At 40.1% G+C, this 19,847-nt stretch overlaps 1 protein-coding gene across 1 annotated transcript in view; it reads left to right on the top strand.

Moving 5' to 3' along the window:
• Positions 1-19,847, top strand: part of LDLRAD3 (low density lipoprotein receptor class A domain containing 3) — a gene marked incomplete at its 5' end in the record, with an annotated part of 104,182 nt that overhangs the window by 43,855 nt on the left and 40,480 nt on the right. Inside the window, 2 exons of the mRNA XM_079309978.1 lie at positions 8,678-8,803; positions 11,172-11,306. Coding sequence (XP_079166104.1) covers positions 8,678-8,803; positions 11,172-11,306 — 261 coding nt within the window. The remainder of the gene's footprint in view (positions 1-8,677; positions 8,804-11,171; positions 11,307-19,847) is intronic.

The raw sequence follows: 19,847 nt of genomic DNA, 5'->3' as shown, positions 1-19,847 counted from the left end.
AGTAAGTGATTTAGTGATTTGCTAATTAAAAAAAAACTAAGTCAACCCAAAAAATCCTAAAAGGGGAACTCCTTGAAATTTTGCATTGAAATCACTTTTTCTCTTCTGAGGATTTTGTTACAACCTTATGATTGTAACACAATTCAAACGTATTAGAGCTGAACTTGTAGTCTTTAGTTCATCAGATCTGTCTGCTGCTTTGGGAAGTGGAGTGGCTGTGATAAGGTTCAAAGTACTTACCAGAGGGTTAGGTGGCTGTGAACTTCGGTCACTGTCTGTGTGTAGTTGTGGAGGTGATGACAAGCCTCTGCTGCAAATGGATATGTCCCAAGACAGAGGAATGGTCGATAGAACAGTGGAGCTCGCTGTCAAATACTGATGGATTTGAAGTGCTCTCTGATCCCCTGTGAGCAGGAAGGAAGGAAAGTGATACAGGCACAAAAAAAAAAAAAAAGGTAAATAATAAATATATTAATATAAAAGCAATATGTTAAAAAGACTAGTATAATTACAGCAGACTGAATACTCCATAGCTCTGAGTAGTGCTAACATCTATGTGAAAGGTGGGAGTCTGAGGCTTGTGCATTTTAAATTATTAGAGAGAAAACAAGAGGAGTCACAGAATCTCAGTATCACAGAATGATTGGAATTGGAAGTGGTTTCTGAAGGTCAAAGTCAACCCCCCCCCCTGCTAAAGCAGGTCCACCTGGAGCAAATTGCACAGCATCATGTTCAGGTGGCTTTTGAATATCTCTAGATGAGGAGTCTCTGAGCAGCAGTCATATCTCAAAAATCACTAAATGCTTTCAAGTCATTCTCTGTGTTTCTTGCTGCTTCTTGTCATCTCCTGGTTGACCAGGATTCTTGCAGGTAGGTAAAAACATCAGAATTCTTAAGCAAAGCAGAATATTAAGCAATGCATGAAATGAGCATCTGTATTAATTGGAAGATGCTGTAAGACAGCTGGTGATCTTTTTGCCACTTACTGAGATGGTTCTCAAACTTGGAATATCAAACTGAAATTAGCTCTTGTTTTTACTCATGATTAAGCAACCAAATACTCAGTAGATGTAATAAGATTTGTGATTAAGTGACCATGGTGAATGTTTCATTTGAAGCTCAATTACACATGAGTAAGGGTAAGTCCAATAGCTGCTTATGTTTCATAGCTTTTTATGCAGGGAGATCAAGAGGGTTTGTGATGTTAATTATTTAATCCTCTTGATGGGGGTCAGTAAATAGCTTGGTTGAAGAGCTTGGAATTGGGCAGGTTTAACAGCTGAGTGGAATCAGGAGCACAACTGAAAGAAAAAGAGCAAGTAGGTAGTATCCCAGAATGGAGTGAGGAATTGTAGCCTATCAGATACACAGATGTTCCTGAGGAGCACTGCTACTGAAGTGCCTTAAGGGCAGTGTTCTGTCCTGCCTGTTTCCATCCTGAGTAACTTAATGAGTCTGAAATTGCATTTACTTTGTCCTTTACCATGAGGTTATTGCTCAGGTTGCTTAGTGAGTAGTGAGAAGCTGCTTTACTGAATGTCTGAAAACCTAGGTTTTTGTCTGTGCTCTCCTCTGACATTTCTGCTTTGTGATGATTTTGAAGGACTAGAACATAGACTCCCAGACCATGAAAGTTTACTTTAGGGCCTTACTGTCTGGCAAGAATTAGAGGCCACTGACTTATGGTAGTTCAGTTCTGAAGTGCTTTCTTTTTTCACCCTTTTAGAAGAAAGCCACTTACTCTTCATGGAGGCAGACTCCCTTGGCTTTTTTTGCTTTAGCATTGTCTTTTCTCTCTTACTTCTAACTATAGTGTAAATATTATTCATGTAAGTGGTTGATAGTTTACTATATTGGAGGCAACCTCTGATGCTTCCTACTGGGCTAATTTTACTACTTAAAAACCATAAAATTGCTTCCTTTAAAATAAAGCACATTTTAGCTTCTTTTTCTCTGTGTTTGCATTAGCAGTTTAAGAGTAGCAACTTTTTCACCTGCCTTGTTAAACAGGGAGCAAAAGCAAGAGTGAGCCAAGGGCTTTTTTAGGTGCAATGAATGCTCTGCAGTTGGCTGTGTTTTATATCATATCTCAGTAAATTAAATAGTTGTTTTGTTTTGAATTGGAGATGTTCTGGCCTAGTGGACTGTTGGGTGCATTTTATACTGGTAATATTACTCAAGTGCTAGCTTTTTTCTAGATTAAATAAAGCAGGATAAAAAAGATAGGAAAAAGCTAGCAGAGGAAGTGAAACTTCTCTCTGTTGTTCTGCAGGAGCCTTGTTCCAGAGCTCTGTGAACCAAAAAATGATGCATTTGCCTTCAGTGCTGAGGTAGTTGAGTGACTGCAGGTAGCAGTGGCTTTCCCATTGGGAACAGAACTGAAAATACTGTAGGGCCCAAACAGCAAATAACTAATGCAAAATAAGTGTTAATAGGGTTAGGGTTTATATCATTTCTTGGGGTGAAAGGAATCATATTCTGGTGCCATCCAGCTTGTGTTATATAATATTGCTAAATCAATCCTTCTTTGTTAATTAAAGTTAAAACCTTAATCTCCTTCACATAAAGCCTTTACTGAAATGCTGCATCTCACCACACATTCATCAAAAGAATCTGGTTTTAGAGTGCTGTCTGATGTGGCTGTGGCATCCCTTACCTAAATTACCAACAGCAGAGGAGTTTAAGGTGGTTCAGTATCAAAGTCAGGAAAATACTGATGGCTTTGCAATAGTGCAGCATCTGCATGCAGTGGTTTCTGTCTGGAGAGCTGCTCTTGTCACATGTAAGTAATCAAGTTTTAATTAGCTGAATAAATCATTTTCTGTTGTTGAGTTGAGATGTGTAGCTGTGAAGCAGCATAAAGTTACTTTGCTTGATTGCTGCTTGGAGACATTCTGAGGCAACAATTTAGTTCAAAGATGCTCAAGTCCTGTGCAGTTTACTTCTATCTGTACATTGTCACAAAATGTCAGCTTTTGTATCTGCTACATCCTGTTCCCACATATAAGATTATAAAATAATTGAGAAACATTTTAAAACAAAAATGTTTGTAAAGTTGCAAGAAGAAAATAATCTATCTATTGTCCACGTGGTGTAGAGTGTCTGCTGTGTGCTCTCTTTGCATGTTGCATTCAGTAATTAGTGCCCAGTTCACTGTAAGGAGCTGTGAAATGCTTGAGGTGTAGATAAGCTGCCTCAGCAGTAACAGTCATAGAATCACATGGAATGGTTTGGGTTGGAAAGGATCTTAAAGATCATCGAATTCAGTCTTCCTGCCGTGTGCAGGGATACCTTGCATTAGACCAGATTGCTCAGAATCCCACCCAAAATGGCCTTGAACACTTCCAGGGATGAGGCATCTGCAATTTCTCTGAGCAGTCTATTGCACTGCCTCACCTCCCTCACAGTAAGGAATTTATTCCTTATATCCAATCTAAATCTGCTACTGCCTTTCATCTTAAGTCCTATCACCACATGCCCTTGTAAACAGTCCCTCTCCATCTTTCTTGTAGATCCCCTTCAGCTACAGAGGGGTCACAGTGTGATCACCCCTGAGCCTTCTCTTCATCAGGCTGAACAGCCTCGACTCTCAGCCTGGTCTCAGAGGAGAGGTGCTCAGCCCTGTGATCCATTCTGTGGACTCCCTCTAACAGGTCCATGTCCTTCCTGTGCTGAGAACCCCAGAGCTGGATGCAGCACTCCAGGGGTCTCACAAGGACAGAGTAAGGAGGCAGAATTCCCTCCATTGCCCTGCTGGCCATACTACTTTGGATGCATTTGGCTTTCTGGACTGCAGGTGCACATTGCTGGGTCATGTCCAGTCTCATCCAGCAGAATCCCCAAGTCCTTGGCAGGGCTGCTCTCAGTCCATTTACCCTCCAGCCTGACTTGACACCAGGGTTTTCCTCAACTCAGGTGGAGCACCATGCACTTGGTCTTGTTAAACTATAGTTAATATTGGTAATTATAAAATTCATTTGATGTCTTTGCTGCTCCACCTATGAAAAGAAAAATCACCTGCCCATTGCAGATCAGTTGTAACCTTCTAAGCAGGTTCCAAGTTGTTGTAGCCTTGAGTATCAAAATTGCTTTTATTCAAGAACATTATCTATATACAGCATAAGGCTTTACAGCATATGCCAAATCTGATTTCTTTTCCTCTGCTATTGTACATCTCTGCTGAGAAATAATAAAATGGATCACACTTTTTTAAAAATAGTACAATTTCACACTTGGATCCTAAAGATAGCAAAATGTTTTTCTGTTACTGGTGTAGAGCTGTGCCTGCAAACTGTCACATCCTCAGTGGAGTGTAGTACTGGTCCTGATGGGAAGCTAGTATTTTTTTAAGAGCTTTGAAAGAAGAGGGTGGGAGGATTGGGTTCTGTGTAGCATAAGGAGCAACTTCATGCACTCACACGTACAACTGCCAAAATAGTTTTTTTGAACTTAAGCAAAGCAACCTGGAGGGAACATTTGGCAAACTTGTACTGTGACCAGCAGCTCTCTGCTACCATCTTCAGCATTTGCTTCGTGTTTGAACTTTAAGAGATGAAAAGAATATTTTAGTGAAGAGCATTTTCTTCCCATGGGTAATGGAGTCACAGGATGATCCTCAAGTTCATGGAAATTCAGTGACACCTCTTTTTAAATACCACAGCAATTCCCTTTTGTGTAATGTAAATACAGATTCACATTAATCTTCCAGTTCTAGGTCAATTCTACCATGAGTAGGTAACAAATGAAGGATGGAAATGGAGTGAATTGATCCTTTTTTCCATAGGCTCACTAATTGGTTTGAATGGCAGTTTTTTGGGGTGTTTTTTGTACTTGCTGTATTGAATCCAGACAAGATTTGTATGTGAGTAGCCTTTCTTTAGCCACAGTTTTGCAAGCTGCTCTGTGGTTTCTTGCTGTATTTCATCCCTTCCTGACCAGTGCGTGGTCTCTGTTTCTTCCTTTCGGGAGACATGGGTTTAGGGGGACTTGCTTGTTCCTTTAAAAACAACCAACTTCCTCCTTTTCCTTTCACTAATTGTAAAATAAGGTCAAACAATCCTCATGTGCCTGTGTCCTTTTTCACTTCTCTTCTGTCATTTCCTGATATCCCTGTAATTCTTGATTATCCTGAGCCTGTTTTAACCAAGCGTAGCAGAGAAGAATATAGAATGCAAGGACAATGCTGTCCTTGAGACCTAATAATTGAGGCTGAAATCACTGAAATTGTCAAATAGATAGCTGCTGTTAGATAAACATAAAGCTTCTCACATACAGATCTGCCTGAAATCTTGAAACTTGTGCAGTAGAAGGAGAGCAAAGGAGAAGAAAACTCTTTGTAACAGTCATGTAAGGGGACTTGGAATTGCAGAGGAATGCTGGGATAATGCAGCATATGGCTTGAATGTGCTGTTCTGATCCTGGTATATGTATCTACTACTTGTTAGGGTGCCAAAGTACTGAAGAAAGTGATAGCTCTTCATGTTTAGGATATTTCCAGAGATCCTGCAGAGTGGGAAGGTAGGTTTCTGCTCTGGAAGAAATGATTATTCCATAGGAACATTATGAGCACTGACCAAGAAACAGTTACTTGAAAAACTTGGGAAAACTATGCTGAGGGACAAGAAGGATGCCAAATTAAAAATAAAGCTGAAATTCCTCAGCAGAGTTCTCCAGAGTCAGTGGATGTGACTTGGACTAAGCCTTTACTGGTTTCTCATTTTTCCTGCACTTGTGTACAACATATGCAAAATGCATTTTTTTGTCTGGAATTGAAACTTGGAAAACTAAGTTTTTTTTGGGAGCAAGACTTGTGTCTAGTAAGCAACTGACTGAGTGGCTAGTGAATCACCTTGGTGGCTGAAATGCTCTTTTATATTTCTAGGATCTCTAATGTGGGTATGAGTTTGAATTGGGATTTATTTATATATCACGTCTGTTGCAAATATAGAGAATTGCTTTTGGATTTTGTTTATTTTTTCCTTCACTCCACTTAAAAAAAAGAAATAAAATCAGTGGACTATAGAAAAGGGAAAATTAGAAACAATTTGAAGGTGTTCAGCTCTTTGTTTGTTTTTGGTCTGTGGTTACTAGTATGTGTTTTTTTAAGAATAGTTATTCTAAAACAGAATTTTCTTGTTCTCTAGCTGCTGTCTCTGAAGGAGGAGGAGAAGATAGAAAAATGTCTGGGGATAAAATGTTTAATTAAACATTATATAACTATCTAAGTAATACTTATATTAGATAATTGTCCTAAATGGTTTCTCCCTCTTTTTTGGTGGTGTATCTATATACTTTATACAGAAGAAAGAGTTCATCTTCCAGAATTTGTTCCTAGTCATTCCAGCATGATTTTCTTCCAGATGTGGCCAAACATTAAATATTACTTATGGCTTTACTGTGGTAGTTCAAGGGAATGTCCCAGATGTGATTTGTACCCTTTGGGGGCCAGAGCAGCTGAGGATGTTGTGACCTGTGCCTGTCATACCTGAAATGGGGCTCTTGCAGGGCTCTCAGCCACTTCTGGCTGTTCACTCTGCTTGTGAACGTGCAGCTGCATGACTTCTCCTCTTTAGAGGGCCAGAGATTCAGGCTGAGTCATCAAAACCAGAAATCTGTCAGGAAGAATAGGCTACCAGAGTAAGAGAATGGTCCATGCTAGAAATGTTAGAAGTAAATAATTCTGAAGCCTTAATTTGTCAAGATTTTCAGAGAGAACAAAGAGCATCACTGAGTATGATTTGCCAGAAAGTTGACAGCCTCTGAATTCAGACCCAAGTGACTAAAGTAAACCTGCTTGGAGAAATGGGATCCAGTAAATGTTAACAGAGACAAAAGCACAGTTGCTTCCCACTTTTCTTATTTCTTCTTGAAACTCTTGGAACTTCTTTCTTTTGTCCCCTCTGGAACTGTTCTGGCTCAAAACACTTCTCTTAAGTAGGTTGTCTGGAAGCACTTGGGGAATGTTCACTTTACAGTTTAAGAAAGATGTTAGCTTTTATAGAAAGGAAAACAACAAAAGCACAACATGTGAAACATTGGGCACCTCTTCATGTACGTGTGCTATTATCACTCTCTTCCAGCAGCATCTTGGCTGGCTTGTTAGTGCATTAATACAGACTGCTTGCTTTGATGACACTGAATCTGTTGCTGAGGTTGTTTTGATGCCTTTGTTTAAAGACTGGGAGTATGATGGTGCCTCACACCTTGTGGTTATTGAATTATTTAGCTGAGATCAGTCTGTCTCAGAACTCTATCACAGAAGCTGCTCTTTGAAGTTGCGTGAAGAATTGTAGGGCCTCAAATGTCTCTGCTGATGGTTTTCTGTTGCCAAAGGTGAGAAGCACGGTGACTACTTCAGGGTAATTTATCATCTTTTTCTGCAAACTGATGGCTCACTTTCTTTTCCCCATGTGGACCTTGGATGCTCTTCAGAAAAAGTGGTAGTTGAATATATGAAATTTAGTGATATATCTTACTTCATACTTCATAATTCTAATTGAAAACTACAAATAGAATGAAGAAAAACATGTAAGAGAGGAACTGCAGGAATTCAATTTTTAGAGGACACTAAAGCAAGTGAGAATTACTGTAGTTGTGGTTTCAAGCAATTTATATGCAATCTGTTGAGCAGTGGAAGAAGGACTTTGCTACAGCTGTACTTAGTGGTTAATCCTGGAAGAGAGGATTCCTTCCAAATTAATGCTGTTTATCCCTATTAGAGATCCTTTTTTTCTTTTCTTTTGTTTGTACACTGATACACTTGTCCTGGCCTTGTAAAACTGTGCAGGTTGATGTATTGATCTGCCATAGGGCCACATTAAAAAACTTGCCTCTTGCTGTGATACCCAGTCTGTTGTATTTCAAACCTCTGAGTTGTAAGCACATCTTAGATTTGGTAGATTTTGTGTAGGAGTAGGAAATATTTGCTTAAAATGCCAGCAAGCTCTGGATCTGGTTTCTTTCCTGGTGTTATCCCATCAGTGGTGGTACCACATTGCACATACACACCTTCCTGCAATTACCAGCATGCTTCTCCTGCAGAGACTGCCTTTGCTTCAGAGTGGACTGTCTGAAGACTTTAGTGTCTTGTGGTGTGGTCCATTGAGTCATGAGATAATTTGAAAAAGCAAAAATGTAATCTTTTGTCTTGTAAAATTGCTTTTTTTTGTTGGGAGTTGTTTTGTTGTAGGCTGGTGATAGCACAAGATTTAACCAGTGATTGCCTTGAGCATCATGGTGGAACCATCTGCACTACTATGGCTGAGGGCAGTGTTCTCTTGCTGAGAAGAGTTGCTGAGCAGTAAAGTAAAAAATGTGTGGTAGTTAAGATCTTAATGAGATTTTGTAATCATGTGTTAAACACATTTTGGTGCTTTTGTTAGCATTTAATGTTTTATGAATAGTTGTGCTGTGCAGCAGGATACAGTGGTTCTTTTGCACCCAGTTTTATATAAATCATGTTAAATAAAGCCAGTGTTATTGGAGTTTTCATCCTGAAAAATATTTTTATGAGGGTCTCCTGTGTTTCTTAGTCTCACAAAGACACTGGTTTACTTGGAAGGCAGCTAACATCAGTGCCAACAGCACTGCTTGGAGCACCTTTAGCTGTACTGCTACAACAGGATCTCCAACCGTTGTAATTGTTTCCTCAGCTCTGCCCGCTTCTGTCTCCTCGCAGCAAAAGCCAAGTCCAGGTGCGGTGCCACGTTCTTCCCCTGCGCCAGCGGCATCCACTGCATCATTGGCCGCTTCCGCTGCAACGGCTTCGAGGACTGTCCCGACGGCAGCGACGAGGAGAACTGCAGTAAGTGGGGGGCTCTGTGTAAGAGGGGGCACTGCTGCTTATTTCAGATCATTGATGCTGCTTGGAAAGGAAACTTGCAGCAGCATTCAGTTTCTGAGGCAAATATTCTCCCTGTCATTTATCACCCGGATGATCCTTGCCTCTTCACTTCATGAAAATGAGTCTGCCTTTTTTTTTTTTTTAAGGTCCATCTCAGTCTTGCTCTGTATATAATGCCTGCATGATACTTCAAGCCCCTGAAATGAGTTTTAAGCTACATGTTCTCTGTACTGGAATGTAACTCAAATTGGACAAATACTAAATATAATTTGAATTGTTCCATTTTTATTTGCCTGTTTCTTGTCACTGAAGAATGTGATGTATTTGGCCATCAGCACATCTGGGTTTCTCTGTTTGTACATGTTCTCAAACAACAAAAAAGGAAATAATGGCATATTTAGTGAAACAGGTTTTTGGAAGGAGAGGCAGATTCTTAAAGCCAGACATGCCTGCCAATGCACAGCAGCAGGGAAGTTGTAGCAGAGAGATGATCTAAAATACTGCTTGTTTTGGGCTAAACCCTCTGTGTGTGGCTGCACAGATCCATTTGTATCTGTAAGTCTAGCATGGATATATCATAGCAGTAGGGAAAAGTTATGTTGAATCCAGCAGCTCTGTTGTTGCTATTGAGAGCTGGTAAAAGCATGGGTCTCTAGGTGAAAACTTGCAGCAAAATACTTGCTTATTCTCCTGTCAGAGGCATGCTGAGATTTTGTTTTCAATGACTTTTAAAGGTCAGGAGGAGGACAACAGACAGCAGCTTTCAAAGATAACAAAAGGGGCAATCTTTAGAGTGATCTATCACTGTCTGCTTTATGGAGGACCTACCTTTCTTGTTGGTGGTTGGTGTGCTTTCCCCACAGCATGAACCTCTCTTTTGTTGTCCTGGAGAGTTTGGTTTGGATCCTGTGAGGACTGTATGACTGTGGCAGGCAGTCAGTACTTCTGTGGAGAAAGGAAAGCCAGAGAAGTGTTGAAGGCTGAGGAAATTACTCGGGGTTATGCTTGAACAAGTGGACTAAAAATAAGCTTTGTCAAAAGTGCTTTGAATATCCTTAAGGTGGTGGACTGACAAGTGGCAGGTCTCAATTGAAAGTGCTCCAGCTTATTGAGTTCATTAGGAATGACACATTTTCCCATGAGCTTGTAGTGTGTAGCTTCCAATGGGACCTTACAGCTACTGATCTCTCCATTATTCTATGCCATTGAGGCATTTGGTGGTTTTTAGCATGTCTGAATTTCTAATTACTGCTTATGAAGAGGAACAACCACGTAGGTTCTAAGATGCCCTCAAAAATCTGTGGTATGCGAGTGTGCAGCAGTTTCCAAACCAAAGGAGTTTTAGCAAGTTTGTGCTAAACAAGCTCTTGGGGAGCTGGAGAAATTGGGGGTGTTTGTTATTTGTCCTGCAGGTTATGTGCAGGGCAGACTTTAAAGTTTTATTTATTTATTATTTTTTAAATTAAAAACTCATTAAATGTAACTGTTACTTTAAAGAAGAATAAATGGAAGCCAGTTAGTATTTGGAACTTTAATCCCCTTTGTTATTGTGACAGGCTAGTAGTAGACAGGGCACCTCAGCAGCCCTTTTAAGATTTTCAGGTAGAAAGTTTCAGTCACCCCATTAACAAGAATTGCTTGGAGTTCAGAGAAGAGTGCTAAAAAGTATTAAAGGACAGAGATGGATTTATGAGTAGATATTAAAACCAGCTAAATTATGCACATCTCAGCCAAGAGGTGACTGTGTTGAAGGATATGGTTATATATGACGTATATGAAGGGTGCAAACATTGTTCCTTAAAAAGCTGAAATTTGAACAGTGAGAGGCTGGGAGATTTCAACACTGCCATTGTATCAATTCAAAATAGTGAGGAGAATGGGGAAGAGAATCAGAGGTAAATAAACCACTGCCTGGCAGTTTTCAGTCAGAATTGTTGTCTTGTAATACAAAACTTCAGCTAAACTGAGTCTTCTGTAATGGGAACCAACAGGCCGTGTTTATGGTAGGCAGTTCTACCCTCCATATGTCTTCAGTGTGAGCAAATGTGTGGAACAGTGATCATGATTGGGCTCTTAGGAAAATGAACAGAAGGCTTATCACAACTGTGGGTGGGCTAAATCTCTGTTAATTGTAATGAATCTTGCATAAATTAGAAGGTTCAGCTCTCCCTGGTTAGAGAGTCAGGGCTGGTTTGATTGCCAAGTTACTCCCACACACCCAGCAAATTGACCAGCTGTTGAGTTGTGACCTGTGGTTGATGCTTATCAGCTATTTAACTGCCTGGGCAAGAGAATTCCTCATGAAAGATATCACTTTCTCTTTTTGCAGCAGCAAATCCCTTGCTTTGCTCTACTGCCCGATTCCACTGTAAAAATGGTCTTTGCATTGATAAAAGCTTTGTGTGCGACAGTCAGAATAACTGCCAAGACAACAGCGATGAAGAAAGCTGCGAGAGCCCTCAAGGTAGGCATGGGGTTTTATTCTCTTCTTCAATATTATACCAACTCAAATTAACACAGAACAGGCTCAGCAGAAAATATGGTTCTATTGGCTTGCTCTGTGTTGGCTAGCACTGCATATAGAGTGAAATGTGTAGAGAGCGTGCACGTGCATACATTGCATTTTCAGTGCTCTGAAGAGTGGTATCTTTTTCAGGATAATAAAAACACACTTTTGCAGGAAGTGCTTGTAATCTGTGATCCACTGTTCACTGAAGTTGCTGGGAGTCCATTTAGTACTTCAGTGAGATGGATTGGACCTGGGAGGATTGATAGTAAAACTCGAGTTGGAATTGAATCTGTCTGTTTACCAGATGAGTAAATCTTGTGTATGCTTAAAGCTTTAGGTCTTCATTGCTCAGTTATCTTCTGAAAGATATGTTTAACTGCAGGACTGGTCTACAGTGAAAGCATTTATTCCTACCTTTCTCCTGAAAGGTTCTCAGTTTGGTTTTCTGTAACTTAATACCACAGTATTTTATAAAACATGGAGTACATATGACTGACTTGAGGTTAACAAACAGTGTGTATTGGGTATCTGCTGCTAAACATTTTAATGTCTGAGTTACTACTGAGAAACCAGAGTAGAAAAAAGTATGGGAAATGGTGGATATTTTCAGGGGAGACGTGGTGTGCTTATAGAAAGCAGGACAGATAAAGAGAGATAAAGCAGCATATGAAGGAAGATATAATTACTGAAATTGAAGAAGAATTATTTTACTATGTACCTGCACTGGTGAATTAATCCTTTGTGGAAAATAAAATAATCCTGATCTTAAGATGCTGATAAATATTCTTGAGAACTCACAGAGGAAGAGGAAAAACACACAACAGCAGTGCCAACAAAACAGAGTTTATAGCAGTGGTGTGTGACAGACTTTTCTGTGTCATACCTCTGCCTAACCTATGAGCTCTTTCTTTGGCTCCACATGTCAAGGTTGGAGGGGTCATCTTGGTAACTCTTCTGCGTGCTGAGCTACATCACAGCCTGGGAATATAGCTGTGCTGGGATCAGAGCCGTGGAGAGGGTCTGGCCTGCTCCTGCTCTCTGTCGGGAGCGGGACGAAAAGGCTGTCGAGAGCCTAGCACGTGCCCAGGGCTGGACTGTTCTTCACTACAGCTCTAAGGCAGCCTAATCAGATTAATGTGGCTGGTAAGGCTTCTTTTACTTTCTCTCTTTTGTTTTGCTTCTGAGGCTTAAAGCAGCAGTGCTATTCTTCTAGGTTGGGATGACTGCTTCCTCTGCAGATTAATTGGCTGGATTGCCTCCAGGTTGTTTGTTGTCATGACAATCTGCTTTTGGAACTGACTGTCAGGCTCAAGAGAAGAAAAGAGCTGTATTTCATGAAGCTGTTACTTTTGTCTCCATATTTGGTCCTTCTGAAAATGTTAGATTAGTAAAAGGGTAAGCAAAGTAATCTTTCTGATTATATGTGGCTCAAACAAGGAAGAAGGAATTCTCTCCATTAGGACAAGAGCAGCCTTGGTTGCAGGCTTATTTGAAAAAAAATGGTCCAAGTATGAGGTTGGGAATGAGGAGTTCCCAAAGTGAAATGCTGGTTGTGGGAAGCCTGTGTAATTGGCTTCTCCCTTTGGCAGCTCAGAGCCTCCCTGAATTGCTATTTCACTATCTAAATGGACAATGCATGGGTACCTGTCTTTCAAAATTGAGATTAAAACAGTGTGATGTGTTCAACTTCCCATCTGAATATAATGACAATTCCCTTTGGTGTTTGCAGCTATAGGTATGTCTGTCCTGGCTTGCAAACACACCAGCTACTTTGTGTTAATTGGGAGTTAGATGCTACTGTAGACAGTGTTTAATTTCTCACAATTCTTTTCTACAGCAGATCTAATTACCGTAATTACACTGTGTTCGTTTTAGCACAGTACCCAAGGATCCTGATCACCAACTAGAACTCAAGTGCTCTGGGTACTTAGAGACAGAGCAAGGCAGATCTGTGTGTTGTTATGAAATGAAGATAGAGGGGTTTCTTCCCACTGGCTATGTTATGTCAAATGTGGTAGCTTAGTTCAGTGTGATTGAGTGTAATCTGACATATGAGATTGTCCTCATGTGCTGTTTTTCTATCTGTAAATGTGTTGATTTAGAAGTCACTAAGCTTCTGAACCACTGCATGATAGTGTTGTTATCACCATTTACCAGATGGGAAAGAGAGGGCATAGATCAGCTAGAGGAAATGCACCCAGGGTGCCATCCTGGCTGGTAGGAGTAGAGCTTCAGCTGTGTTTGTCTGTTTCAGGGGCATGCCATTAGACTTAATCAATGTTTGCAAACTGTTTTGAGATACTATTATAACATGGGAAATAGAAGTGTGAATTATTAATTGATACTTTGCTCTCCTTCTGCTCTTGGGTATACTGACAAGCTTTTTAAATTATCACCTCTTCCTGCTCTTCCACGAACTTCAAAGGCCTCCTTTATCCTGCTGTCATTACTGCAAAGCTCCAGTAGCATATCAGCTTGGTTTGTGTCAGATACTCCTCCATGCATAAGGATCCTTTCAGCGAAGGGTCACTGCAGACTAGGAAAACAGGAGTGTGGCCTCCTACTGAAAAACATATTGACCCAGCTTTGACATGGAACACTTCAAAATGTGCCATCCTCAATTAAAAACAGCTTTGCTAGCATGATGCAAATTGAGATGAACCTGAAGATGTGCATTTATAAAGATAAATTTTAGTCACAAATAAGAGAAGATTCATTTAAGAGGAGGGAGGGCTCCATGATTTAGCTGTGAAAATGAGAGGAAAATCAAATTTTGGAGGACATTTCTGACCTCCTTTATCCTTACCACTTGTAACTGAGTGCTATGTATTTTACAAAGGTTTGCATGTTGTGAGGAAAGCATCAGATCGAAAAGCACCAATTTAGCAGCAAGTCAAAGAATTCTTCTCTAATTCCTCACAGAAGTTATCTCTATCTTGTCACTGCCATGATAAACTTCAGAGCAATTCTTTTAATCCCATCCCAGCTATACTTTGCTCATCTCAGTTTTCCAGCAGTGAAGTTGCACGGCAAAATATTTCCCTTAATCTGGAATGTGATGTATTTATCAAGGTATGTGCTTGAGTCTTGGGATTGGATGAGGGATATAATTGCTTGGATTATCCATACCAGTCAAATATATTAATTACTTAAGAATTGTTCTTTTTAGGGCATTACTCCAAGTTTAACAACATCAGCAATGATTAGAGATTTCTGCTCCTGTTTTGTGTTTAATTAATCTCAATTCAGAGGAAAGTTTCTCTCCCCCACACACTTTTCTCCTATGCTTCTATTTAGCTGACAGTGTTAATCTTAATCATTCATAGCATCTACTCTGGGTGTACTCCTTAGGCCTGTCTGTTGCTGAGGAGATTTCCTGTTCTGTGTCAGGCATCCACTCAATTGGAAAGGAATTACTCATTTTCAGTATCTTTCAACAACCATGTAAATTTGTTCAGCTCTAGGACTGTGTTTAATTTATTCTCTTAATTGGTTTGGGGTTTTTTTAATCCAAATGTGTCCTCACAGTGCTTCTTTTCCTCCATTTCGTGCTTTTAGTTAAGAAGACTTCAACACTAACAAAAGCATACTAGGTAGTTTAATTCAAACTTGTTTTTCTTTCAAGACCCTTCTTTTCTTTCCATCTAAGTTGCTCAATACCTTTACTACCATTGCCAGGGAAAGGGAGTTTTATTGCTGCTGGTCTGTATTCTACTCTGTCAGCTGCTGTTAAAGAGAGGCTCTTGACTTCAGTAATATTTCTGAAATTCTAGCTCTGCATGTTTGTAAACAGTACCATTGTGGTCAAGTTACAAACCAATTGCTTTGTGAGTGTTCAGAAGTTAATTCTTGTCCTGTGTATTTGGTAATGTCCACTTCTGTTCATGTGGATACCTCCTCCTTTTGTTTTTTTGCATATCTTTTCATTGACTTTGCATTAGGATTGTTACATACTGCAGTATTCCAAAACAAATTTAGAAGCATACACAATATTAGAAGTCTCTGTTCATTTCTCTCTGGCATTTATAAATTGCTTATATAAAGCTTGTCAGCATAGTAAAAAATAAAAATAATGTGTTGAATAAGAAGAAAATCATTCAAATGTTGACTTCCTAAAATGATTTTTCACATGATAGTATGAATTCTGTAATGATAATTTCTGTGGATTAAGTTATAGGCAAAGCTGGAAGTCAGCTGGCTGTAGAGGTAAGCACCAAGGCCATTGCTAATGTTTGCATGATAGAGTTGCAATGCAAAGTGGGGTTTAGAACTGACAGCTAAGTGGAACAGAAATACTCTAAATTTCAGTGAAATACCATAAAACCTAATTTATGAAACACAAGTAGCTCCCTGAGCATCCCACTTCCTATGGAGCTTGTAACAAGCCCTTTGCACGTGGTAAATTAAAATTCTGAAATTCCCAAATGCTGTGGTATCAGTTAGACATCCCAAGGCTTTGTAGTCTGATCCTGTCTGTATACAGGATTTTATTGAGTCTCTCTGACTCATTATTGTTTCATTCTGTAAACTGAAGCTCAACTTGCAATTATTGTGCATAATCTTAGCCTGGATTCAGCCTGCAGCAGGAATTTAATACTCAGAGGCAGACTGAATAGAAGTGGAAACATAAGGAAGGATACAAATAAAATGTCACTGAATGTTTTATTAAATGAAAGCTTTGCCTGGCCATATTTAGCTCTCTAATATCCTTTTGTTATACTTGCTAGATGGAAATGGTTTTGTTAGCTGTGAATTTTCTTTCCTGTGTTCTTCCATTCCCTGAATCCACACTCCCTCTTCTTTCCTTTTTTTTTTTTCTCCTCAAAAATATTTGAGCAGGGTTCTTGTCAAGAAAAAATTTGTTCTGTGTGCATGGGGACTAACAGGTAAGGTGAGCTACAGGAGGCAGGTGTCCATGTAGTTGGCACTGACCTTTCAGGTAACTGGTGAGTTCATCTCTGTGTTAATTTAGACACATGGACTCTGTGCTCTGTGCTGCTTCCCAGAGCAGGCTGTCATTTGTAAAATGGGTTGTTGATCACTTGATAAGAACAGCTGATAATAACCCTGGCATTACTGTAGATGGACCCAAATTCATTCAGACACATGATATCTTCTGAGTGGGATTGAGAGAGGAACTCTTACTTTGCTGTGCCTGGAGGCTTTGGAATTAAAGCAGTTTAAAACAGATGTGGGGATCTCAGGGAGAGGTCCAGACAGCTGGTACAAATGGATTTGAGTTGCTATGTCTCTCAGCTCCCTGAGCTTGTGAGTATGACAAGATTTTGTTGCAGAACAGGCAAATATAGCTGAGGAATAGTCTCCTTGTAGGACCAGCATGTTGCTTCTACAGGCCTGTCACTTTGGCAGAAAAATAAAAGATATGCTGCCAAAATGTTATGCTGCCCCTGTTTGGAGAGCAGATGTTCTATTAAGAGCAACTGTAATGTGGCAATAGACAAGCAATGACTTAAAGTCTTCAAATGGACAACAAACTTACTTCAAAAGATCTAGATCTGGGAGGTGTCCAGACTCATCACCCAATCTCCTGTTCACCTTTGGTAGCTGCAAGCTCGAAGCTACTAGGAGATGATGACTTGACTACTGTAAAATTCAGTTTTATGATCTAGGTCAAATCTTGGATGGGGTTTTGGTCACTGGGAGTCACCATGTTTATCAACAGCTTTATCAGGGACAATAGGGAAGAAAAATAGAATCTGGCAACAATTATCTTGACCTGAAAGCAATTCCTTGAAGATAGTAAGGATGATAACTACCATTGTGCCTCCAGCTTGTGTTAAGTATGTTCTGTAGACAGATGTACTTCAGAATGCCTTCCCTCAAGGCACAGCTTATTCCCATCATGGAAGTGCCAGTCTCACTGGAGTGCCTCATTGGACTTTTACTGGAATACCATGATTTTAAATTTTGCTTGGTAGGTTTTTGGAGTTTTTTTGCTGCTGGAACTGAAATTGCAGTTCTCAGGCTACTTACAAAAACAGGAGGTGTAGGGATGCTTTTCTTTCATCAAATGGCTGATGAGAAGAGCTGGGAACTGAGCCTGAAAAAGCATGGGGTCTTCTCACCTATGCTGAGATGAAATGTGAGCTCTGAATGCTTGTGTCCAGATATTCTTACCTTCACTTTGTGGCATTTATGTCTAGTTAAAAGCTCCAGAAAGAGGTGATGACATGGATATCCAATTTCATTGCCTGTGCTTCAAAACTTCAAAAACAGGTTATGAAATGTTGCCGTTGAGGAAGACAAATGTGAAATGAAGGACATTTTTTTCCCCATTGATCTTGAGGCTCATTAAATTCTCTTGAGCTCTCATTAGTAAAAATAAATAAATTCCTCTGAAATACATTTTCCACAAGTTAATAACATTATGTTGGTGTTTGAAATACACTGTATGTATTGGCATGTGATGCCATGGCCTGGCTGCTGAATTGCATTAACTTTTCATTTGTGTCAGTGTGATTTAATTGTGCAAAAGGCTCCTGTTGCTGGACTGTAGGTGCCAGACCCAAGTCTTTTTGCTGTCAGTGGGGAGAATCCAAATAAAAGACACAGATGTTAATCTTTGACTTGCTGTGAAACAAAATCACTTCCAGGTAAGTTGACCAAGTGCATCTTCTACAGTTATTGTAGGAAATTATTATAGCATTTGTATTTAAAATTAAACCTTTTGTTAGTGAAGTTTCAGTACAGAGACAACCTGTTTTTTATTGGAAAATGAGAGTTGCCATAGCAAACGTGTCATAGAAGAGCCCCAACAAAGGTTTCCTGGGTTAAGTACTGAAGAGACACTCTCACTAGCAGAGTGGGAGTTAGCTTGGCTGTGTCTTCTGTTTCACATTCTAACCCTCATTCATCAGGCTGGCCTGTCCCAACCTGTAATTCTACTTTCAAGCCCAGCTGGGAGCCAGTGTGCAAGGCTCTCCCACCAGGTCTGGCCTTATCAGCCCTGCACTTTTAGTTAAACCTTGCTGTTTAGCCTGATTATTGCCATTAATCTCAAGTAAGTAATAATGCTTTAGCCTCTCTGGCTTTGAGACCTGTGTGCATTAACCAGGTCTGCAAAAAGTGTGAGGTTAATTTATGCTTCAGTGCCTTTGTTAATCTTGGTCTGGCATTGCATGTCTGTAACCACTGGTTAGAAATTATTTCCCAAGATGAGCTATTGAGGATAGTGGCTGCATTCAGCAGTTTACACTGGGAATTGGGCACCACTGTCCCTTTCTTTCTGTTTAGGAGTTGGACTGTGTTTTTTGTGCAGCAGTGTAATTGGCAAGAAGACCAGTTTTGTTGTGTATACCTGTGATGGGGGGAAAAACAGATCTCATCTACTTGAGTGTCAGACTTTGGGGTAGGTTTATCTTTGTTTGATTTTTTCCTCCTGCAGCTGCCAACAGTAAAGTTGGAAGATGTGGCTCCTAAAATGTCAGACTGCAACTGTCCCCAGCTGTAGCTAGTTTTACATGTGGTTAAGATCTGTATCTTTTCACTACTTCAGTTATATCTGGGAATAATTTGTGGCATGTGTCAAAGCTTGTATGTCTGTTTTGCAAAGCAAAAGCCACAAGCAGTGCCAACATGGCCAGGTGTAAAAGGGTCTCCATTCAGATGCTGTGGCAGTTTAGTACATTGCCAATTATGTGATTGACCTAAGCAGTGTGTTTTCAGTGTAGACAGTCCCCTAGAGCAAGCTCTGCTGACAACTTTTACTGATATTTTCCCAACAAGGATAAGTGCAGTGACTCCAGGTTGCCAGATGTCCCTTTAGCTAGAATCTGTGTTGCTGCAGTGCTCCTGGTTCATAGGAAGGAGAGCAGGTAGAAATGCAGAATTGTCCCTGGAAATGTAGGTCATCCCATGAGTGCAGGACCTCAACAGGCCTTGGCAGTTTGTGTCTATTGCTTTGAGAAATCCTTGATTAGGGTAATTCTTGTTTTTCTCTAAGTGGTTTCACTTCACTGTGCTAGGATAGCTGCAGTTTTATTCTGCCTTACATTTTATATCATGCTATAGGACAAATAAAGGTATGGAAAAACTGAATTGTGGGGGGGATACCAAATCACTGAGATGCTACTAATGTCAAAGTGTATCTACCAGACCTTACTGATCTTCATTCCCACTCCTTCCAAATGCTGGTCCCTGCAAGGCCAGTGGAACCATTAACTTTCTGCAACTGAAGCTAAAGACATTTGTTTCTTTATTGTAGATCACACTAAAGTTGCTATGCCATTGTGCTGTATTCACTGTGCAGCACAAATTGCTTGAGGGTGACTTTAAAGCCCAAGCAAGTTGCCAGCTGGGGTTTCAGAGAAAGGTATTTCATACTGCCTGAGCTAAAACTAGCAAATGAAACTTGGTAAGTAAGTGGATTATCATGAAAAAGGAAGTTTCTTGCCAGGCTTTAGATTAAGCTGAGATTCATCCTCAGCCAAGCATTTCAGTACCTGTAAATGTGTGAAGGATGAGGGTGTTGAATTC

Source organism: Erithacus rubecula (assembly GCF_903797595.1).
Source record: "Erithacus rubecula genome assembly, chromosome: 6".
Taxonomy (NCBI): domain Eukaryota; kingdom Metazoa; phylum Chordata; class Aves; order Passeriformes; family Muscicapidae; genus Erithacus; species Erithacus rubecula.
Note: the sequence above shows the minus strand (reverse complement) of the source record. Positions and strands in the feature narration are given on the sequence as shown.